Genomic DNA, 19,850 nt, shown 5'->3' with positions numbered 1-19,850 from the left:
TATTAGTGGGTCCACTTTAGTTAGGTAGAACTTAAAGGGGTATTCCCATCTCCAAGATCCCAATAAGTACAGTAGTAGGCGTAATAATGATATCAGCAAATCCCTCCAATTAGAAACGTAGTATAGTTCTTCTGATTTGCTTTGTCAGGCACTGCAGTAGCTTAGGTATCCATGGTTACGACCACTCATATCATGAGTCAGTGGTCGTAACCATGGATTCCTACGCTACTGCCATGCCCTGCTCATGGGGTAAGCGACATGGCAAATCAGAAGAACTATACTGTATTTCTAACTGCATCTATTTGCTACTATTATTACACCTACTACATATTGGAATAGGATCTTGGATACGGGAATACCCGTTTTAATTACATTGAAAATTAGAAAGTGAAGACAAGTATGGTTGCAGGAACTAAATAGGAAAATGATAATATCTCTGGAACTAAAGGAATCGTAATTGTCATATTTTGGCCACTGCTTGGAGTGCGGTTTTGTTAATATTTGGCCACATTTTATATTTTGCGCTGAAATAAAATTTCCTTGTACCACTTTGTAAAACAAAGTTTGTCTTTCACATTGTTAGTGCAGGTTCCCATGGGTTCGATGTGCTACAGATTCTGACAAACTGGACAGGAAATAAGATATATTTTGAGTTTCTGTTATTGAGAAATGTGATTAATATTTTCTTGCGAAGGGGAAAAACAGAAGTTGGTTTCTGCTGTGTGCTGACATCTCTAAAGTCAACTTCTGACACCGGTTTTTTTTTTTTAAATGATGAGCAAGAGACTTTTTGTTCATCTTCTAGGATTGTGCGTTATCTGTTATTCGCTCCCTGTGCTATTCAGGCATTAGTCACTGGAAGACAATAAAAAAAGATTCAAGTGGAAACTACTTCACAAAATGCTCCTTTTTTTTGGGGGGGGGGTATGTTTAGGGAGGTTTTTATCTTATACAGTCTTATTTAAAGGGATGCGTGACTGCAGACTTGTGAATCCTCGCGTTGCGCACACTACGCTGTGAGGATTTTCTAATACATGCGATTTAAACACATGCAGTCACATGCCAACTAGACGTGCACGGCCTTGTTCAGTGCAAGTGTATTGAGTGAGGGCAGACACGTCTAGTCAGAATGTGGTCAGTGGTATGTAAATCACATACTTGCAGTCACGTGACCGCAGCGTGTGCGATGTGAGGATTCACAAGACTTGTAGTTTAATTCTGGACACTCCCTTTTAACAATTTAAAATTCCCTCTATTTCCGACCACTAGGTGTCTCCCTTCTGTTGAATTTTCTTTCCACCTCCTGGTGTCAAGTGTAATCTGTCTGTAGCAGCAGAGATGGTGAGACGCATTTCAGGACATTTTTCTCTCGGCTCCCCTGTCTGTACAAGCATAATGTAGATGTTCAGGGCAGGCAAGACATTGGACAATGCCAGGCGCTTTGCATGTGCAGGGAAGTGAGGAAAAGGAAGTTTCAGCACCTATAGTGCTGGCAGAACCGCCTACTCCATAATAATTGGTGGCAGGTTACAGAACAGGAGTATTGAGACAGGTTCCTGGACACAGTAGCCTGGTAGAACTTATGGGGGATGGATGAAGCACCTAGGTTGTATGTGAAAGGACCGGCACAATTGAAACAGCCTTTTCTTCTAGTGGTCTACCTATGACAAGTGTACAATATCCGCCCTTCTCTCTATTCATTAGTATGTGGTCTAGTCCTGGATCTTGGATGGAACATGGCAGAACAGACTGAGCTGCCCAAAATGCGTTGTTCTCCAGTAGCAGAAATATGGAGTTCAGAATCTATCTTTTCCTTTGATGGGGAAAGCAGATCAGTAAAGCAGAGTACTGACATTTTCTGTATACGCCTGAACGTTCTTGTTAATACCCAGAGTCCTAACATTTCCTCTTCTCTCCTGTGTTTTCAGATTTCTCATCCCAACACGTAAGATGATGGAAGAAAAAGGACCCCGTGTCGCCGACTACTTTGTTGTTGCAGGATTAACGGGCTCGTCAAAACCACTCGAGGAGGAAATCCACTTTAATGATGCCTGCCATAAGATAGCGAAACCAAAGGAACCCATCACAGATATTACCGTGATTATTAAATCCCTTGGGGAAGAGGTGCCGCCGGGATATGTATGTATGGACACTACACCGACCGGCCTGCTGGCTGACCTCAATAACGGGAGCCTCCGAGGCCCTCAGATATATCTGTGTTATAGGAGAGGAAGGGACAAGCCGCCTCTTACAGATCTGGGGTGAGTCCGCCGGATATTGTCTCCTTGCCTTCTGAACAATGACTGTGGTGGGCAGGCTGACACTTTCATCCTTGTGTCTGCTTTCTCAGCCTCTCTGCTTACATTGTATTCTGTGTGTATTATCTGGGAACGCTGGCTTATATCGCCTGCTTTTTATGAAGTATTAGGTGGAATCCTGTGTTTTACGATGTATGTACCATAACACAACCAATATCCGAGCCAGAGGAGAGAAAAAAAACCTCTGTGAGATGATGAGATCTGTCGTGGAGCGTTTTATCTCTATTAAGTCTCCTGCTGAAGTCTGTTTTTTAAATTTTTCAAATTTCATTTTATTTTTTTTCATAGCGCACAATAACGTCTGTAAAAAGAATTAAAGGCATATTCCCATCTCCAGTATCCTATCCAAATATGTAGTAGATATAATATTAGCAATTGCCTCCAAATAGAAATGTAGTATAGTTCTTCTGATTCGCTGTTTTGCTTTCCTGATGTGCAGTGCATTGTTTAACTTGGGTATCCATGGTTATGACCACCAACAGGTAACTGTCTCTATATTAGTTGTCATAACCATGGATACCTAAGCTGCTGCAATGCCCTGCACTAGGGGAAAATGACAAAGTGAATCAGAAGAACTATACTACATTTCTCCTTCGTCTCATTGGGGGACACAGAGACTGTGGGGACACAGAGACTGTGGGTGTGTGCTTCTGCCGTCTGGAGGCTGACACACTAAGTATACAAAAAAAGAGTTAGCTCCTCCTCCGCCGCATACACCCTCGCCCCCAGACCGGGCGTAACTCAGTTTTTTGCTTAGTGTCTGATGGAGGCACACGCAGTCTGGAGCTCCAGACTAGATTTTTTTTTTTTTTTTTTTTCTATGAAGATAAGACAGGGGCGACGGATCCTATAGAGAGGGTCCGATCTCCCCAAATCATCAACGGGCGACCACGTGTGAGTAACCCTCCACGTGTTTCTCTCCCGCACCGAGGGACACATCTGGGACTTTTCCCCAGACAACCATTTTTCTTTTTTATTTTGTAAAGAGGCGGCAACGCATCCTGATAAGAGGATTCGGTTTCCCCATCGACCCCAACGGGCGAGCACGTGTGAGTGATCCTCCACGTTGTTCTCTCCTGCAACGTGGGAATGCTTTAATGCCCCTACCACCCCTAGGTAGTGAGACCAGGGGTGGAGTTGGAGGCGCAGGTGAGCCAAGGGATTGAAGCGGGGGCGGAGAGCGGTGCAGTAGCCTCCCCCTCCCTGCCCAGGGATGGGGTTGAGAAGCACCTCAAGAGAGCCCCCTCGGCGGCCCGGCTCACCTTTTGTTAATAGGAAGACCGGGACCAGGTAGTCCGCCTCTCACCCGGCGCTGCCCCCGGCGGGTAACGCCGCACGCGGAGTGCGGCCAGAGCCCCCGCTGTATGGGGAGATCCGTGAGTGCCGCGCGAGGCCCCGCCCGCCGACTTCCGGGGGTAGCCGGAAGCCCCGCCCACTAACTTCCGGGGGCGGAAAGCGGCGGGCGCGCACAGTTACCGGGGAGCTCCCGCCCCCCTCCCTCGAACGCCGCACGTGGAGTGCGGCCAGAGCCCCACGGGCGGCCGCGGTCCCCGCTGTATGGGGAGGTCCGGATTTCCGCGCGCCCGCCCGCCGACTTCCGGGGGTAGCGGAAGCCCCGCCCACTAACTTCCGGGGGCGGAGAGCTGCGGGCGCGCACAGTTACCGGGGACCTCCCGCCCCCCTCCTTGCATTTCCTCGCCGAAGTGGGGCCGGAAGCCGCCGCCTATCTCCCGGAGTGCGAGTGCCCCGGCGAGTAACGCCGCACGCCCCGTGGAAGAGACGCAAGTTGGGACATTACCGGTGGGTGAGTGCAACCCCGTTTCGAGTGCCGCACTAGTAGTCAAGGAAGGGGTTATCCTCCTCCTCCTACCCTACCTTGCAATATGTCTGGCAAAGGGAAAGCTCACTCTTTCCTATACGCTGTTTGCGTTTCCTGTGGGGTCAGGCTGCCTAAAGCGCAGCCGGGTAAATTTTGTGAAGCCTGCGAGTCGGAGCGAGCCCAGGAGCCCCCCATTGTTGCAGAGCCCAGAGGTCAGGACCCTCCAGAATGGGCGGTGTCTTTATCACACTCTATGATGTCCCTTACAAGGGCAATTGAGTCTCTCCAAGGCCCAGGCAGGGACAAGGATGGTGGTCTGCCAGCGGAAGACAGCTCGTCCACGTCTCAGGACCCTCCGACCGTTAGAGGCCGCTCCAGCACCAGACAAGCTCATAGCAAGAGAGCTCGTTCCCCGTCGGCCGGACCCTCTGGGGCTTCGGCGGCGGGTATTAGGGTATCTCGTTCCCCGTCGCCGAGCTCAGGAAGCGAGCAGGATGAGGGCGAGGAGGAGGAGGAGGCCTGGAATCCAGAAAGCCTGGGATACCAAGACTCGGTGGACAGCCTCATTGAGGCAGTCAACCAGACATTAGAGATCGAGGACGATGTGTCCACGGCCTCAGGTCACAAGGTCTCCTTCAAAAAGACCAGGCGACCGCATAGAAGGTTTGCCACGCATCCGGAGTTCGAGGAGCTAGTCCAGAAACATAGGGAACACCCGGATAAGCGTTTTGCAATGCAAAAAGCGCTGCAAGCTAAGTATCCGTTTCCTCCTGAACTCCATAAGGGATGGGTGGAGTCGCCAGTAGTGGACCCACCGGTATCACGTTTAGCGTCAAGATCGCTATTGTCGATACCCAGCGGTTCTTCTATCAAGGACCCAACTGATCGCCTTATAGAGGGGCTTGCCCGCTCGGTGTATGAGGCAGCGGGGTCGGCCCTAGCCCCCTCCTTTGCGGCTACTTGGGTGGCTAAGGCCATGGTTTCATGGGCGGACGCTCTGCAGAATGCCCTCCAAAACAGAGATCTGCCTGCGGAGGTCTTGGAGGTGACAAATCAGATCTTAGGGGCAAGTGATTTTCTCGTCAGCGCCTCTCTGGACGCGGCCGAGTGTTCTGCTGTGGCAGCAGCAAATGTGATCGCCGTTAGGCGAGCATTATGGCTGAGATTGTGGAAAGCGGATTCTATCTCCAAAAAATCCTTGACCTCATTGCCTTTTCAGGGCAATCGGTTGTTCGGTGAGAAGCTTGATAAGCTTATCTCAGAAGCCACAGGGGGGAGGAGTAGTTTCCTCCCGCAGCAGAGGACTTGGCCAGCATTCAGGCAGACACAGAGGCGTTTTCGGCCCTTTCGTAACCCCTGGAGGGGGACTTCGGCCAGAGCATCCACCTCCGCAAATGACGGTCAGATTAGGGAAAGGCAAACCTCTTACAGAGCCAATCCGCTGGGTAGAGGCCGAGGCCGTTTGCCCAGAACAAGGGGGGCCAGATCCCAAAAGCCTCCAGCAAAATGACTCGAGGCGCTTCGTACCTACGGACGACAGAGTGGGCGGACGCCTACTAAGGTTCAGCCACGTTTGGGTCGCAGTGGCACGCGACGCTTGGGTGGCAGAATTGATATCGTCCGGGTACAAGATAGTTTCTCGGACTCCCGCCACGGCGATTCTTCCGTTCCCGGCTTTCCGGAACAGAATCGCAGGCGGAGGGTTTGTTACAGGCCATAATGACGCTACAGCGCAACGGGGTCATTGTCCCAGTGCCGAAAAGCGAAGAGACACAAGGTTTTTACTCCAACCTGTTTTCGGTCCCCAAAAAAGACGGGACAGTAAGGCCAGTATTAGATCTAAAAATCCTGAACAAATTCATCAGAGTCAGGCGGTTCCGGATGGAATCCCTCCGTTCGGTCATTGCAGCCATGGATCCAGGGGAGTTCCTGGCCTCGATCGATGTGCAGGATGCATATCTGCACATTCCGATTTTTCCTCCACACCAGAGGTTCCTGCGTTTTGCGATCGGAGGGCGACATTTTCAATTTGTTGCTCTGCCCTTCGGTCTGGCCACTGCTCCCAGAGTCTTTACGAAGATAATGGCGGTGGTTATGGCCATCCTGCATGCTCGGGGCATAACGGTATTACCTTACCTGGACGACCTTTTGGTAAAGGGGCCGTCGTTTCAGGCGTGCCAGGAGAATGTCAGTATCACGCTGGATACCCTGGCCCGTCTAGGCTGGTTGATCAATCGGAACAAGTCGTCCTTGGTTCCAGCCCAGAGAATCGTATTCCTAGGCATGGTTTTCAACACCTCCCGGGGGCTGGTGATCCTCCCTCAGGACAAGGTGCGAAAGATCAAACAGGGGGTACGGAACCTTCTACAGCCAGGCTCCAGATCCATCCGGTACGGCATGAGTGTGTTGGGCAGAATGGTGGCGGCGATGGAGGCAATCCCGTTTGCCCAGTTCCATCTCCGTCCGCTTCAGCATGCGCTCTTGTCAGCATGGGACCGAAGGCTGCTATCCCTCAGTCATCGGTGCAATTTGTCTCCGCTGGTCCGACGATCACTCCGATGGTGGACTCGCGACTCGTCTCTGGGCCAGGGGAAACCCTTTCCCCCGGAAGTTTTTTTCCGTTGGTGTAGGGATCGCGGAGTGGCTCCTCTGGTTTTTTTCAATCCACAACGTACTGGCTTTTTTGCAGGCAGGGCTGGATGCAGGATTGGCTCCGAGTTCGCTCAGAACGCAAATCTCGGCCCTGTCGGTCCTTTTTCAACGAAAGGTCGCTTCGGTCTGGCAGGTTAAGACGTTTATGCAGGGGGTCGCACATTTAGTACCCCCCTATAAGGCGCCGACGGAATCATGGGACCTGAACTTGGTGCTCAGGGCCCTTCAGGAGCCTCCCTTCGAACCGTTACAAGAAGTCTCCTTACCTTACCTGTCCAGGAAGGTCGTTTTTCTGTTATCTATTACGTCTATTAGGCGGGTTTCGGAATTGGCGGCTTTATCTTGTAAACCGCCGTTCCTGACTTTTTATAAGGATAAGGTAGTTTTAAGGCCAGCTCCTCCCTTCTTGCCGAAGGTTGTCTCTGCATTCCATATCAACGAAGACATTGTCTTACCCTCGTTTTGCCCGGCACCGGTGCACAGGGTAGAAAAGGCTTTGCACACCCTGGATCTGGTAAGAGCTCTTAGGAGGTATGTGACAAGGACAGCACCTTTCCGCCGGACAGACTCTCTATTCGTGATCCCAGAAGGGCGGCGGAAGGGGCTTGCTGCGTCCAAAGCGACTTTGGCCAGATGGGTTCGCCTGACGATCCAAGAATCTTATGAAATCAGTGGCACGCCGGTTCTGGCAGGGATCAAGGCACACTCGGCTCGAGCAGTGGGTGCCTCATGGGCACTGCGACACCAAGCTTCAGCGGAACAGGTGTGCAAAGCAGCTACCTGGTCCAGTTTGCATATGTTTGTCAAACATTATAACGTACATACCCAGGCATCCTCGGATGCAAGCCTGGGAAGAAAGATTCTCCAGGCAGCAGTTGCGCACCTCTAATCAGGGGCGCAAAATAGCATGGATTGGGTGAGCTAAGATCCCGCCCAGGGACTGCTTTAGAACGTCCCACAGTCTCTGTGTCCCCCAATGAGACGAAGGAGAAACATGGATTTTTGTGAGTACTCACCGTAAAATCCTTTTCTCCGAGACGCTCATTGGGGGACACAGCACCCACCCTACTAGCCAGTTGGCTTTTGCTTATTTTAAGTTATACAAATCCTTATGTAAGGATCAGGGTGGTCCCTTTTCCAGATGTATAATTTCTTGCCTGAATTTAAGGCGCGTTCTCCTACTGCTTATGCACTAAACTGAGTTACGCCCGGTCTGGGGGCGAGAGTGTATGCGGCGGAGGAGGAGCTAACTCTTTTTTTGTATACTTAGTGTCAGCCTCCAGACGGCAGAAGCACACACCCACAGTCTCTGTGTCCCCACAGTCTCTGTGTCCCCCAATGAGCGTCTCGGAGAAAAGGATTTTACGGTGAGTACTCACAAAAATCCATGTTTCTTACTGGAGAGGTATTTGCTGATATTATTATTACACCTACTACATATTGGGATAGGATCTTGGAGATGAGACTACCCTTTTAAAGGGACTTTGTCAGCACAGAATGACTGTTCAAACGGAGTCCCACTGCTCGGGGCTTACGGCACAGCCAGTCGTTTGTATACATCTTCCCACCTGCATGTTGTCCCTCTGTCTCCATCCTTCTACCTTATTTGACAGCTCTGGCTTTATAGAGGCAGAAGAAGGGAGGCGATTGAGGGATAACAAGCAGGTGGGAAGGTGTAGTTAAATGTGTGGCCGCGCCATGCTGCCGCAAACGCCTGTGCTTGGTTTGATCAGTCATTCTGTGCTGACAGTCCTTTTAAGGACAAAGAATTAAAGACTGGAAAAACAATGCTAGAATCGTAACACTGGAGCTGCAAAAAACAAGTAGACAGAAAAGTAACTTTTTTATACAAAATTTTGTCACCTCACCGAATTGAACATACCCGTCACCCGAGAGTAGCTGCCGCTATAGGAGTTTCTCGCACCTGTTTAACCCACTATATGCCGTTATGAATCTTGGCAACATCATTTAGAAGGCCACCAACATGGCTGTCAGCATTACTGAGCCCATTGGTTGAAGGCCTCCCTACTTGCCATGTGTCTTGACTTCATAGCAGATTGTCAGTGGTACAATAAATTGCAATACTGTAGGGTTGATGGTTGGAGGAAAAGGACAGGTTCTTCTGACTGTAATATGGTGTAAAGGGGTCTTTAGGCACAGTGTGCATCACCGTCGGACATGTACATTTGGCACATCCCCCATTTTATATTGTCAAATGATGGTTGAGGCATAACCTGCTGCGCAGGCGTATGTCAGAAGAGGCTACATACACCATGTCAAGTTCTGATACTATATTTCGACGCATACAATAGGGTGTTCAACCCCTTCCCAACATATGATGTACATTTCCGTCATATGTCAGGTTCCCTTCCTTGAAGCAGGCTCAGATACTGAGCCAGCTTGATCGCAAGCAGATGATGACTGTGTTACTCAGCCATCATCTGCCTCTAGCGTCGCTGTTATTCACTGTGCGCAGCTGAGGTGGTGCTCCATTTTCAGTGTCCTCTTTCCATCAGCATCACCATATGACTAGTCGCATGGGTTGCCATGATAGTCTGGTTCTTCAGAAGGCCCACTGGTTGTCATGACTGTGCTCCAATGAAACAAAGTAGAAACTTCAGCACCACGCAAAAAGAAAAAAGAAAATGGGACTGTAGTTCTTGCTGCAGTGTTAGTTATTTTCATTTGGCAAGGAGTCAAAACGCATATGGTCCAACGTTCTGACCAAGAACGGTCTTTGTCGAGGACATCTGTGTGTAGCAAAAGCCGGGAACCACAATATGGGGCCAGTTGTAACACTGCAGTAAGACCTACAGTCCCATTGTCTTTTTTTGTCAATCAGGCAGAAGGAGTTTGTGGATAATCCACAGGACTAGTCCATAGACCACATGTGGTTTTCCTGAAGAAGGATTAGCTTTGTACTTTGAGACGCGGCAGCTCGGAGACTATCCACAAACTCCTTCTGACCTATTGATGTCTGAGTACACTGGCAGACCCGTGGCTCTGCTGCAGCTGATATTGCACTATATGCTGTTTTCACGGATTAAACAGGTGAGTTTAATCTGAGCGTAAAGCTTACTATATTTCCCAGATAAGATCCTATTTTGTGCTGAACTCTCTCCTACAGCTACTGTTTTCTTTGGAAATTGCCTTTTTTTTGTGGTGCTCAGGCTTCTACTTCGATCAGTCTGGACCACGAGTCCCATCCTCGAGCACACTGTTTAAAAGGACAGCGCTGGTGGTCTTTCTCTTTCATCTAATTTGCGCTTCAATGAAAGCCAGCCTGTACCTGGCGATCATAGGAGATGGCACTATTGTGACATTGCAGTATACAGTATGAGCAATCACACAATTGCAGGTTCAAGTCCCCTAAGGGGACTAAAAAAATACAGTGAAAAGAAAAGTTAAAAATAGAAGTTTGAATTGCCACCACTTTCCCCCATTAAAAATACAGAAAAAGATAATCCTCCGGTGGTGGATATTTGTGCACATCAGTGGCCGTATTGGTAAGTCATGTAAAGCCTCGTAACATATTATATAACTCATTAAACACAATAACAAAAAAGTGGCCTGGAAGAGAGCTGCTTCCTGCCGGAGGGAGATGGTGCCATCTGGGTGACCGTGTGGAAGTGATGTTGTCTGCCAGCATTGCTGAAGGTTTGATGCCAACTAGGCGAAGATTCCCGCTTTGCATAAATCGTCGATTTGCTCAGACTCCTTTTCCCAGCGAGACGGGGAGCTCCGTCCATCGGCAGTAGTAAATCTAAGCTTCTTTTTCAGGGTTTTGTATGAATGGAAGGAGAGGCTGAAGCAGGGTTGTCACATCATCCAGACCACGCCGCATGGACGACCTGCCAATATAAGCAGCAGCACGTCCTCGCAGAAAGCGTACATCACCTATCGGAGAGCCTCCGAAAACATGACCCAGAACACCTTGGCTGTCACGGACATTTGTATAATCATCCCCAGCAAAGGCGAAACTCCGCCGCACACCTTCTGTAAGGTGGAGAAGAATCTTAACAGCAGCATGGTAAGAAGGAGCGCACACGCTTACTACTGCGTGTAGCCGCTCAGGATAGTGCTGGGACCCTCACTTTACCAATGTTAGGCCCTGCTTACACTTTCTTTCAAGGGTTTTTAGCTATTTATTTTTTTGTTCAAGGTAATATGTTAAGGCGCGTTAACACATTTTTACAGACCTATAGATTTGCTGCAAATTATACCCAATCACGTGGAATGTGTGAACAGGTTTTTTTCTATGTAATTGGAGAACAGCATGATGTAGGGTCAGAGACCCTGATTCCAGTGATGTATCACTTACTGGGCTGCTTGCTGCAGTTCTGCTAAAATCAGTTTATCTGCTGCAGATCTCCCAGTTCTCAAACTGCTGAGCTCTGTATAACCCCACCCACATTACTGATTGGTAGCTTTATATGTACACTGTACATAGGCAGAAAGCTTCCAATCAGTGGTTGATGCGGGTTATGCATAATAGGAGGAGTATATGGCAGGAAACAACTAGTCCTCTGGTCATCTCCTGCTGACAAAACACACATTTTATTGACACTACAGTTGCCAGCCCCCATAAGTGACACAGTGCTGGAATCAGGGTCTCGGCCCCTACCTCATGCTGCTCTCAGATTACATAACAAAAACCTGGCGGCAGAATCTCTTTAAACGGAAAGGATGAAATGCTTGGTGAAAACTTGTAGCAAATAGTGACTTGCTCCACAGGTCAATTTCCACAGCGATGTTTTATCCAGTGTTTTACATTATTTTCCACTTACAATTTCAGATGTAAAATCCGCAGTGTTCCGCCACCTGTGAACATACCGTTTTTAAAGGGTTGTTCCATTACACAAGCCCTGTCCCTGTGCCCCAACAGGGTATAAGGTCCTGATGGAGGTGCTCCCAAGCAGGGGAGTTATCCACCCATGAAAGCCATATACCCGAAAAGAGCATTAAAAAGAGCGCTGCTCACAGGCGTCCATGTTATTACAGTCCGTTAGCTGGCATGCTGCTGTTCCCTGATATCAGCCACCGCAGGGTCATCATGTGGTCATCTCCTGTTATCCCCAGTGATTGCTGCCGATAACCACAACATGTCTGCAGTGATCACTGGTAAAGTGGCGCCCACACATTTCTCTGCTATAGATGCCGTTTTCGTGTGGTAGATTGGATCTATATAATAATAGCCGAGCCTGATGTATTTATGAGGTCTGTATATCACATGATTTAGTGTCTCCTTCTCCCTTTCAGTGGGGATCAGCCGTGTACCTCTGTTACAAAAAGTCTGTTGTGAAAGCCAATGCCGTGTCTTATAAAGCTGGTAAGTTTACCTGTATAACTATGGAAATAGCGCCAGATCGATACGATTGATCACTAGTTCAGCATGAACATTTGTGGCGTGCTCTACATCTGTAATGTAAGTATTTTACACCAAAAAATGCGGTGTGCTTGGGATCTCCAGAAGGGCTGGCATGTTCACCATTGACAGATCTTCTATTTCTGAAGCTCTGTTCCACAGTGTCTTCTGCGAGATGATCCTGGATGGCTGCACGCCCCACGCGGCACACAAGTGTCTGCACCGAATGTGCCGCAGACTGTAAGCAGTAATGTTTCTATGTGTGTGGGGTAAGGCTACATGGGAGATTAGCGTTAGTATAATCCAGCTGTCTGGTAATGATCAGGTTAAAATGCAGATCTGTGATTTCATAACTTTCTCGCCATGAACCCCGTCATTTTGGTTTTTCGCCCTTGCCAGCAGCATATTTGGCTGCTGACCATCGTAAATGAATGCTGGAAGATGAATGCACCAATTACTCGGAGACTTTTTACTGTCCTGAGATTCCCTATTGTTACTGTAAATGAGGGTAATCATCCGCAGGACGCTGTGAGTTCTGTGCTTATTACCCCGGACGGCTTCTGATATACCAGGCTGTAATTTCACTTTGACTTCATTATAACTTTGATTATATAGGATTTGTTGTCATTTCCTCTTAGAAAGTATAGTGAACTACTTATATCTTGAATTGCAGTCAGAAGTTTAGGAGTTTTATACACTTGTGTTAAAGGGAATTTCCAGTTTCAGAAAACCCTTTTCCCCAGCTGCAGATTGTTGGTGGGTTTTTTTTTTTTTTTTAAACCAATGCTTTACTTAGAGCTGAGCCTCCACCGCTGCTGCCAGTGTCCGGTATGGACTGTATCGTGAGTCTGCACCACTGCTGCCAGTGTCTGGTATTTACTGCAGCGCTGAGTCTCCACCGCTGCTGCCAGTGTCTGGTATTTACTGCAGCGCTGAGTCTCCACCGCTGCTGCCAATGTCTGGTATTTACTGCAGCGCTGAGTCTCCACCGCTGCTGCCAGTGTCTGGTATGGACTGTATCGTGAGTCTCCACCGCTGCTGCCAGTGTGTGGTATTGACTGCAGCGCTGAGTCTCCACCGCTGCTGTCAGTGTCTGGTATTGACTGCAGCGATGAGTCTCCACTGCTGCTGCCAGTGTGTGGTATTGACTGCAGCGCTGAGTCTCCTCCGCTGCTGTCAGTGTCTGGTATTGACTGCAGCGCTGAGTCTCCACCGCTGCTGTCAGTGTCTGGTATTGACTGCAGCGGTGAGTCTCCATCACTGCTGCCAGTGTCTGGTATTGATTGCAGTGGTGAGTCTCCATCACTGCTGCCAGTGTCTGGTATTGATTGCAGCGCTGAGTCTCCATCACTGCTGCCAGTGTCTGGTATTGATTGCAGCGCTGAGTCTCCACCGCTGCTGCCAGTGTCTGGTGTTGACTGCAGCGCTGAGTCTGCACCGCTACTGAAAGTGTCTGGTATTGACTGCATCGCAGGGAGGTTGAAGAAAGCAGTTTTTTTTTTTTCTTTTAAAAACTTCTTCTGAGAGCAAACCCCCTTTAATATAGCGATAAGAGAAGTAAGACCTGATTTCTTAGTAGACCAGTATGGCGGCCTCTGCATCTCTTACCAGGGGTCGTTCCTCCAGATAGAGGTCTGAGCCACATTAAGCTGGCCATACACATTAGATGGCTGTCGGCTGACCGATGCCCGTCTCTTTCATACATAGGAATGTTTGTTTTGTCGAGCGCTCCTGTGTTCTCTATGAGAAGGCCGCAGGCTGCCACATTGGTCAGAGGCTTCTCTCTGGAAGAACAATGCGATCAGCAGTCCGAAGTCAGACATGTGCGATCGACATCTCTCCCGATCCGGTGCCCCCATACATATTAGATTGTTGCGAAACCCATCAATATCGGTGGGTTCAGCCAAATTAAGTGTCTGCGTGGAACTTTACTCTCTAGATATGGGGTGGGGGGCATTTATCATTGTGCAAATCGCCTTTTTGGCAGGTGAGTGAAAACCCAAGGAGGTTAATTAGCGGCCATAATGATTTCCAGAAGCCGATCTAACCAAGGCTGTGTTCACATCTGGGAAGGTTATCACTGGCAAAACGATGGGTATTATATTAGTACTTGTCAGACCCTTTTATAAGTCCCTGGGGTCCATCAGGCACTGGGGAAATGTACCGTATGACTGATCCAGCATTGTGTATTATAATCTCAACCTCAGGGGCCTAAGAAATGTCTAAGGTGTTCTCTGGAAGTCATGGAGGGTCTTGTAGATGATTGGTCACAAGTATGTTGTGGAAGCACCATGCACAGTGCTGGTTCCTGTCCATTCAGCAGAGCCCGCCATCCTGGCCTAGGAGGGGATGACACAGATTTCTGTGGATGACCGCTCGCACATGCATTGTCACCAGGCTCGCACATTCATTGTCACCAGGCTCGCCCATGCATTGTCACCAGGCTCGCACACTGTCTGATATTGGCTTTCCCCGAGTGTGGATATACATGTTCCCATCAGCAGGTCGTCCAGTTCGCACCACTATGGTCTATGAGCACACCGGTTGTTGTGAGCGTTGTAACGCCTTGGTTCTGCTAATAATCGGAGTGTTTTATTTTGTGCAGGTTTAATATGCAGATATCCAGAAGAGGATTATGAGTCCTTTCCTTTGCCAGAGTCGGTGCCCCTCTTCTGCTTGCCCATGGGGGCGACCATTGAATGCTGGCCGTCCAACAGTAACTATCCGCTGCCAGTTTTTTCTACCTTTGTTCTGACTGGTGCATCTGCTGCAAAGGTACAAGACACTGGGACTTCACGAGGAACCGCACAAACCTGTATATTGTACTGACTCGTAGCTTTTCCTTTCTCATTCCATAATGCCTTTACAGTGGGCTTTGGGATATAGCTGAAGCTTCCGCTGTACTCTTTGCTTTTGGATTTAGGTGTATCCAGGCAGTATTGTCTCCCACATGTAGTAAAATCACGTTAGCTGTGAGCATCTTTTACATATGTAAGTAGTGCTGTGTTTGTTGTGGAATTTGTACACTAATAAAAATGATACCTTTTTTCGAAAGATCCGATGTGCCGGTCATGAGAAATCCAGCATAGAAGCTGTATGCAAATCAGGCGGGAAGTGCATTGGGGGCGTGTCAAAGCCCATGGCTTATTTCCAGCTATAGGGACACGCCCCAATGCACTTCCTGGCTGATTTTCATACAGCTTCTATGCTGGATTTCTCACAAATGGCAAATCTGATCTTTTCAAAAGTGGTATAATTCTTATTGGGGGGCGAGCATTTCTGTAACCTTACCATATGTAAAGCGGTGTGATCCAATTCTCAACTGATGTTTGAACGCAGCCTGATACCAGGTTTTTTTACGACCTGTATAACATGGCTGTACTACACAGTCCTTGAACCATGTGGGGTCCGGTATTGCATCTGTAGCACTGACTCTATATTTGGCCATATTACAGCTGTGTAGAACCTGTATTTACTCCAGTTATTTTACCTTTAGTCTCTCTTTCTGATGAGTCTTATAAATTACATTACTTTTAGGTGTACGGTGCTGCCATACAGTTCTACGAGCCATGTGATCACGAGCAATTGACCGAAAAACAAAAAGTACAATTAGGCCAGGCCAACAGCGCAGAGGGAAGGATGGATGCCTCCAGGAGCATCCATGTCAGCAAGTGCATCTGCCTCCTGTCTCACTGGCCTTTCTTTGATGCGTTTAAGAAATTTCTCACTTTCCTCTATCGCTATTCCATCTCTGGACCTCATGTGCTCCCAATAGAGAAGTAAGTAATCCTTTCTGGAGGCTGTAAATAATTTACTGCCGTTGTCTTGTTCCATCAGCTCACATGACTGCACACTGTTCTGAGCGGCCGGACGCCTAGTGTCACACTCTTACTTACTTGTACGCATGCTGCGTATCAACTATTACACTTTCTTTGTTTAAAGCGGTTGTCCCCATTTAGAAAACCCAATTGCAGGTTTTTCTAAAAACAAACACTGTTCTTTACTCACCCTCCCTGGGTCCGGCGCTACACCCGGTGTCTGTTATTGGCTGCAGCTCTGACGTCACATCAGCAGCTGATCAGTGAGCTCAGCGGCTCTGAGTGGAGCGTTCTGTCTACGTGGGCAGAGCCGCCGAGCTCAGTGATTGGCTGGCGATGAGCTGCTGCCAATATCAGACACTGGGAGCAGTGGTGGACCTGGGGAGAGTGAGTAAACTGCGGTTTGTTTTCTATGGTAAAATGCCCAGAGACCAGGATTTTCTAAAGGGGGCCTTTTTCCTGATCAATAATATACTTAATTCAGTATAATCCTTTTGTTCAATAAATAATTTTTTCTAAGTTTCTGATAAGTTTTTGCTAAGTAAGCTTTTTTTTTTTGCTTTTGAATGTAGTGGATATTTCATATTATTCACTTCATTTTCCTTTTTTCTTCCTTCGTCCAGACACATCTCCCACTTCATGCATAAAGTCCCATTCCCTTCTCCGCAAAGGCCAAGAATATTGGTCCAGGTAAGTGTACGGTTATGACCTTAAACATAAGGAAATCGATGCTGCGATTTCTGTGCTTGCAGAATTAAAGGGTTATCCCATCTCGGACATTTCTCCATAGGATACGCCATAAATATCTGCTAGATGTGCGTCCCATTGCACAGGCTTGTTAGGGCTTGAGTCTCGTTCGGACGAGCGTATAATACGGACGAGTGCGACTGACCGATATAGTGCTGTTCAGATGGGGGGGGGATTCTATCACATCAAGTGTCCGCGTGAAAAAAAATTGCAGCATGTACTATTCTTTTCCAAGAATATCTATGGATGGGATCCCACACAGAACATCCATATAACATCTGATCTTTACTTATACAGTGCCATTCTTAATGTAGGAAGCTGTGAGTGAGCATGCTCGGATAACGTTATATAAGCATGCTCGGGTGCAAACAGTGACTTCAGCGTGCTCAAAAATTATGTTCGAGACCCCCCAGCTGCATGTCTTGTTTCTGTTCGACAGCAGCAGCTTGTGCAGGGATTGCCATGCAGACAGACCCCATAGATATTACATCCATAGTGGATCAGAGGGATTTACCAATAGAAATCTGATGTCTGGGGCCAGATCCACATGAGTGCTCCATTAATATTGTTGGCCATACATATAAAGAGCCTATTATTATTATTTATTTATATAGCACCATTGATTCCATGGTGCTGTACATGAGAAGGGGTAGTATACAGATTACAGATATCACTTACAGCAAACAATCACAGACTGATATAGAGGGGAGAGAGGACCCTGCCCTTTCGGGCTTACTTGCTACAGGATGGTGGGGAAGGAGACAGTAGGTTGGGGGGTTGCAGCAGCTCCAGTGATTGTGTGGCGGTAGCTCCAATAGTGGTGAGGAGGCAGCGGGGATCACTGCAGGCTGTAAGCTTTCCTGAAGAGGCGGGTTTTCAGGTTCCGTCTGAAGGATCCAAGTGTGGTTGATAGCCGGACGTGTTGGGGCAGGGAATTACAGAAGATGGGGGCTATTCGGGAGAAGTCTTGGAGGCGGTTGGGTGAGGAGCGAATAAGTGTGGAGGAGAGGAGGAGGTCTTGGGAGGACCGGAGATTACTGGAAGGAAGGTATCTGGAGATCAGTTCTGAGATGTATGGAGGGGACAGGTTGTAGATGGCCTTGTAGGTCAGTATTAGTAATTTGAACTGGATACGCTGAGGGAATGGGAGCCAGTGAAGAGATTTGCAGAGGGGAGAAGTGGAGGAGTAGTGAGGAGAGAGATGAATTAGTCGGGTGGCAGAGTTGAGAATGGACTGTAGAGGTGCAAGGGTGTTAGCAGGGAGGCCACAGAAAAGGATGTTGCAATAGTCGAGGCGGGAGATGATGAGGGCATGCACAAGCATTTTAGTAGATTGAGGGTTGAGGAAGGAACGGATTCTGGATATATTTTTGAGCTGGAGGCGACAGTAGGTGTAGAGAGCTTGGATGTGTGGTTTGAAGGACAGGGCAGAGTCAAGGGTTACTCCGAGGCAGTGGACCTCCGGTACGGGGGAAAGCGTGATGTCAATTGTTATAAAAAGGTCGGGTAAGGAAGATCTGTGAGATGGGGAAGCTATAGAGCCTATAGAGACGCAAAGGTGTACCTTTCATGGGGTGACCCATAGCTGTCTACAAATATCTAAAGGGCTGTCACATTGTAGAAGGATCAACTTTATTCTCATTTGCACAAGGAAAGACTAGAAGCAATGGGAGGAAACTGAATGGGAGGAGACACAGATTAGATATTAGAAAAAACTTTTTGACAGAGTGATCAATGAGTGGAACAAGCTGCCACGAGAAGTGGTGAGTTCTCCTTCAATGGAAGTCTTCAAACAGAGGCTGGACAGACATCTGACTTGGATGATTTAGCGAATCCTGCTTTGAGCAGGGGGTTGGACCAGATGGCCCAGGAGGTCCCTTCCAACTCTACGATTCTATGATTCTATGACCCCGGGCAGTGTATTTGCCCTTTACCCCCCACGTGTTGTCGGTTTTTAAATGTCAGCCTTTTTTTTTTTTTTTTTATCAGATCCGTTTTTTCTTATGCTGACACGGTTTCTTGACTCTGGCACTTAGGAATGCATAAGATGGGATGTCAGGCCGCTCATCCTCAGCAACCAGTCTGTCCCAGGTATTGGGGAGTCTTGTGCCTGTAAAGTACCCGCTGTGCTGGGACTTGCAGTGTTCTCCCATTCCAGTTACAGAGGTTGTCTGCAGTGTTTGCACAGCCGAGGACTGATGGTAGATGATGCAGTGCTGCCTCTTTACAACCTCGGGATTAGTGGTGGTCCCAGAAGAATGGCCAATACCAATCAAAGTGACAGCTTAGTCTAGACCTATGTCAGCACTGAACAAGATGAGAATACCTCCAAGTCCCAGAGACCCGGCAATCAATCACTGTATGTTGTATTATTCATGTTTTCGAGGAGGGCTACATGGTTTCTAGGTTACGTTGCACTCCACTGATTAGCTTTTCCCGGACTTGATGATGTTGCAATGATAATTATAATAATAGTAAGTGTTTATTGTGCTGCTTGCCCTGAATGTTTCTCCTCTCATATAAATCCAGCCCTTTCGCTCTGCTGATCAAACACAATTTGCTGTCTTTTCGAATAGCTGTCTCCGCACGACACCCTGATACTGAGCCAACCTGTGTCCTCCCCGCTCCCACTGAGGCAAGTACACGCGCTTCTGTGCCAGCGCCGACCCTTACAGGTGCGCTCGTAGATCGCCAGCTTCCTGTGGATAAGCGTTGTATAATGCTGCACCAGTAAAGCTAATTGCATCTGATGGGTGCTGTCACGTGACGGACGTGTTTTGTAAGCCTCCCGGGGCGGTTGGGGTTTGGTTACTTTAGCAACCTCTCTTTTCCTGCAGTGCGACGTCTCTTTCCTTGCAGGGCGTCACGGGACACAGCACTACGACCAGCCCTGGCGTTCATTAGTGCACCAGGGAGAAATTGAAAAGACGATGATTTGTCATTCTCCACGGCTGCATAATAGCAGCAACATTTACATTTAATTACTGTAAAATTAATTAGTGTTGAATAATTATCTTTTTATTGTCCTGGAAGCTTGTCATTCCAGGCAGGGTCCCACGACCTTCACTAGCAGACTACAGCAGCCGTGTGTCTCCCATGTAATTACTCAGTTAGCCGGAGTGACCCTTGTT

General features: G+C 48.2%; 1 protein-coding gene across 4 annotated transcripts in view; it reads left to right on the top strand.

The window, feature by feature from the left end:
• Window positions 1-19,850, top strand: part of DENND4A (DENN domain containing 4A) — a 193,521-nt gene that overhangs the window by 68,385 nt on the left and 105,286 nt on the right. For all 4 annotated transcript variants that reach the window (XM_073568879.1, XM_073568880.1, XM_073568878.1 and 1 more), the window contains exons 2-8: window positions 1,929-2,261; window positions 10,570-10,819; window positions 12,049-12,118; window positions 14,760-14,929; window positions 15,692-15,933; window positions 16,596-16,662; window positions 19,296-19,354. In XM_073568879.1, the coding sequence (XP_073424980.1) occupies window positions 1,951-2,261; window positions 10,570-10,819; window positions 12,049-12,118; window positions 14,760-14,929; window positions 15,692-15,933; window positions 16,596-16,662; window positions 19,296-19,354 (1,169 nt within the window). In that variant the 5' untranslated portion in view covers window positions 1,929-1,950. The remainder of the gene's footprint in view (window positions 1-1,928; window positions 2,262-10,569; window positions 10,820-12,048; window positions 12,119-14,759; window positions 14,930-15,691; window positions 15,934-16,595; window positions 16,663-19,295; window positions 19,355-19,850) is intronic.

The sequence above is a fragment of the Dendrobates tinctorius genome, unplaced genomic scaffold (genome assembly GCF_039654945.1).
Source record: "Dendrobates tinctorius isolate UK_male_01 unplaced genomic scaffold, ASM3965494v1 ptg000022l, whole genome shotgun sequence".
In the NCBI taxonomy this organism is placed as follows: Eukaryota; Metazoa; Chordata; class Amphibia; order Anura; family Dendrobatidae; genus Dendrobates; species Dendrobates tinctorius.
Note: the sequence above shows the minus strand (reverse complement) of the source record. Positions and strands in the feature narration are given on the sequence as shown.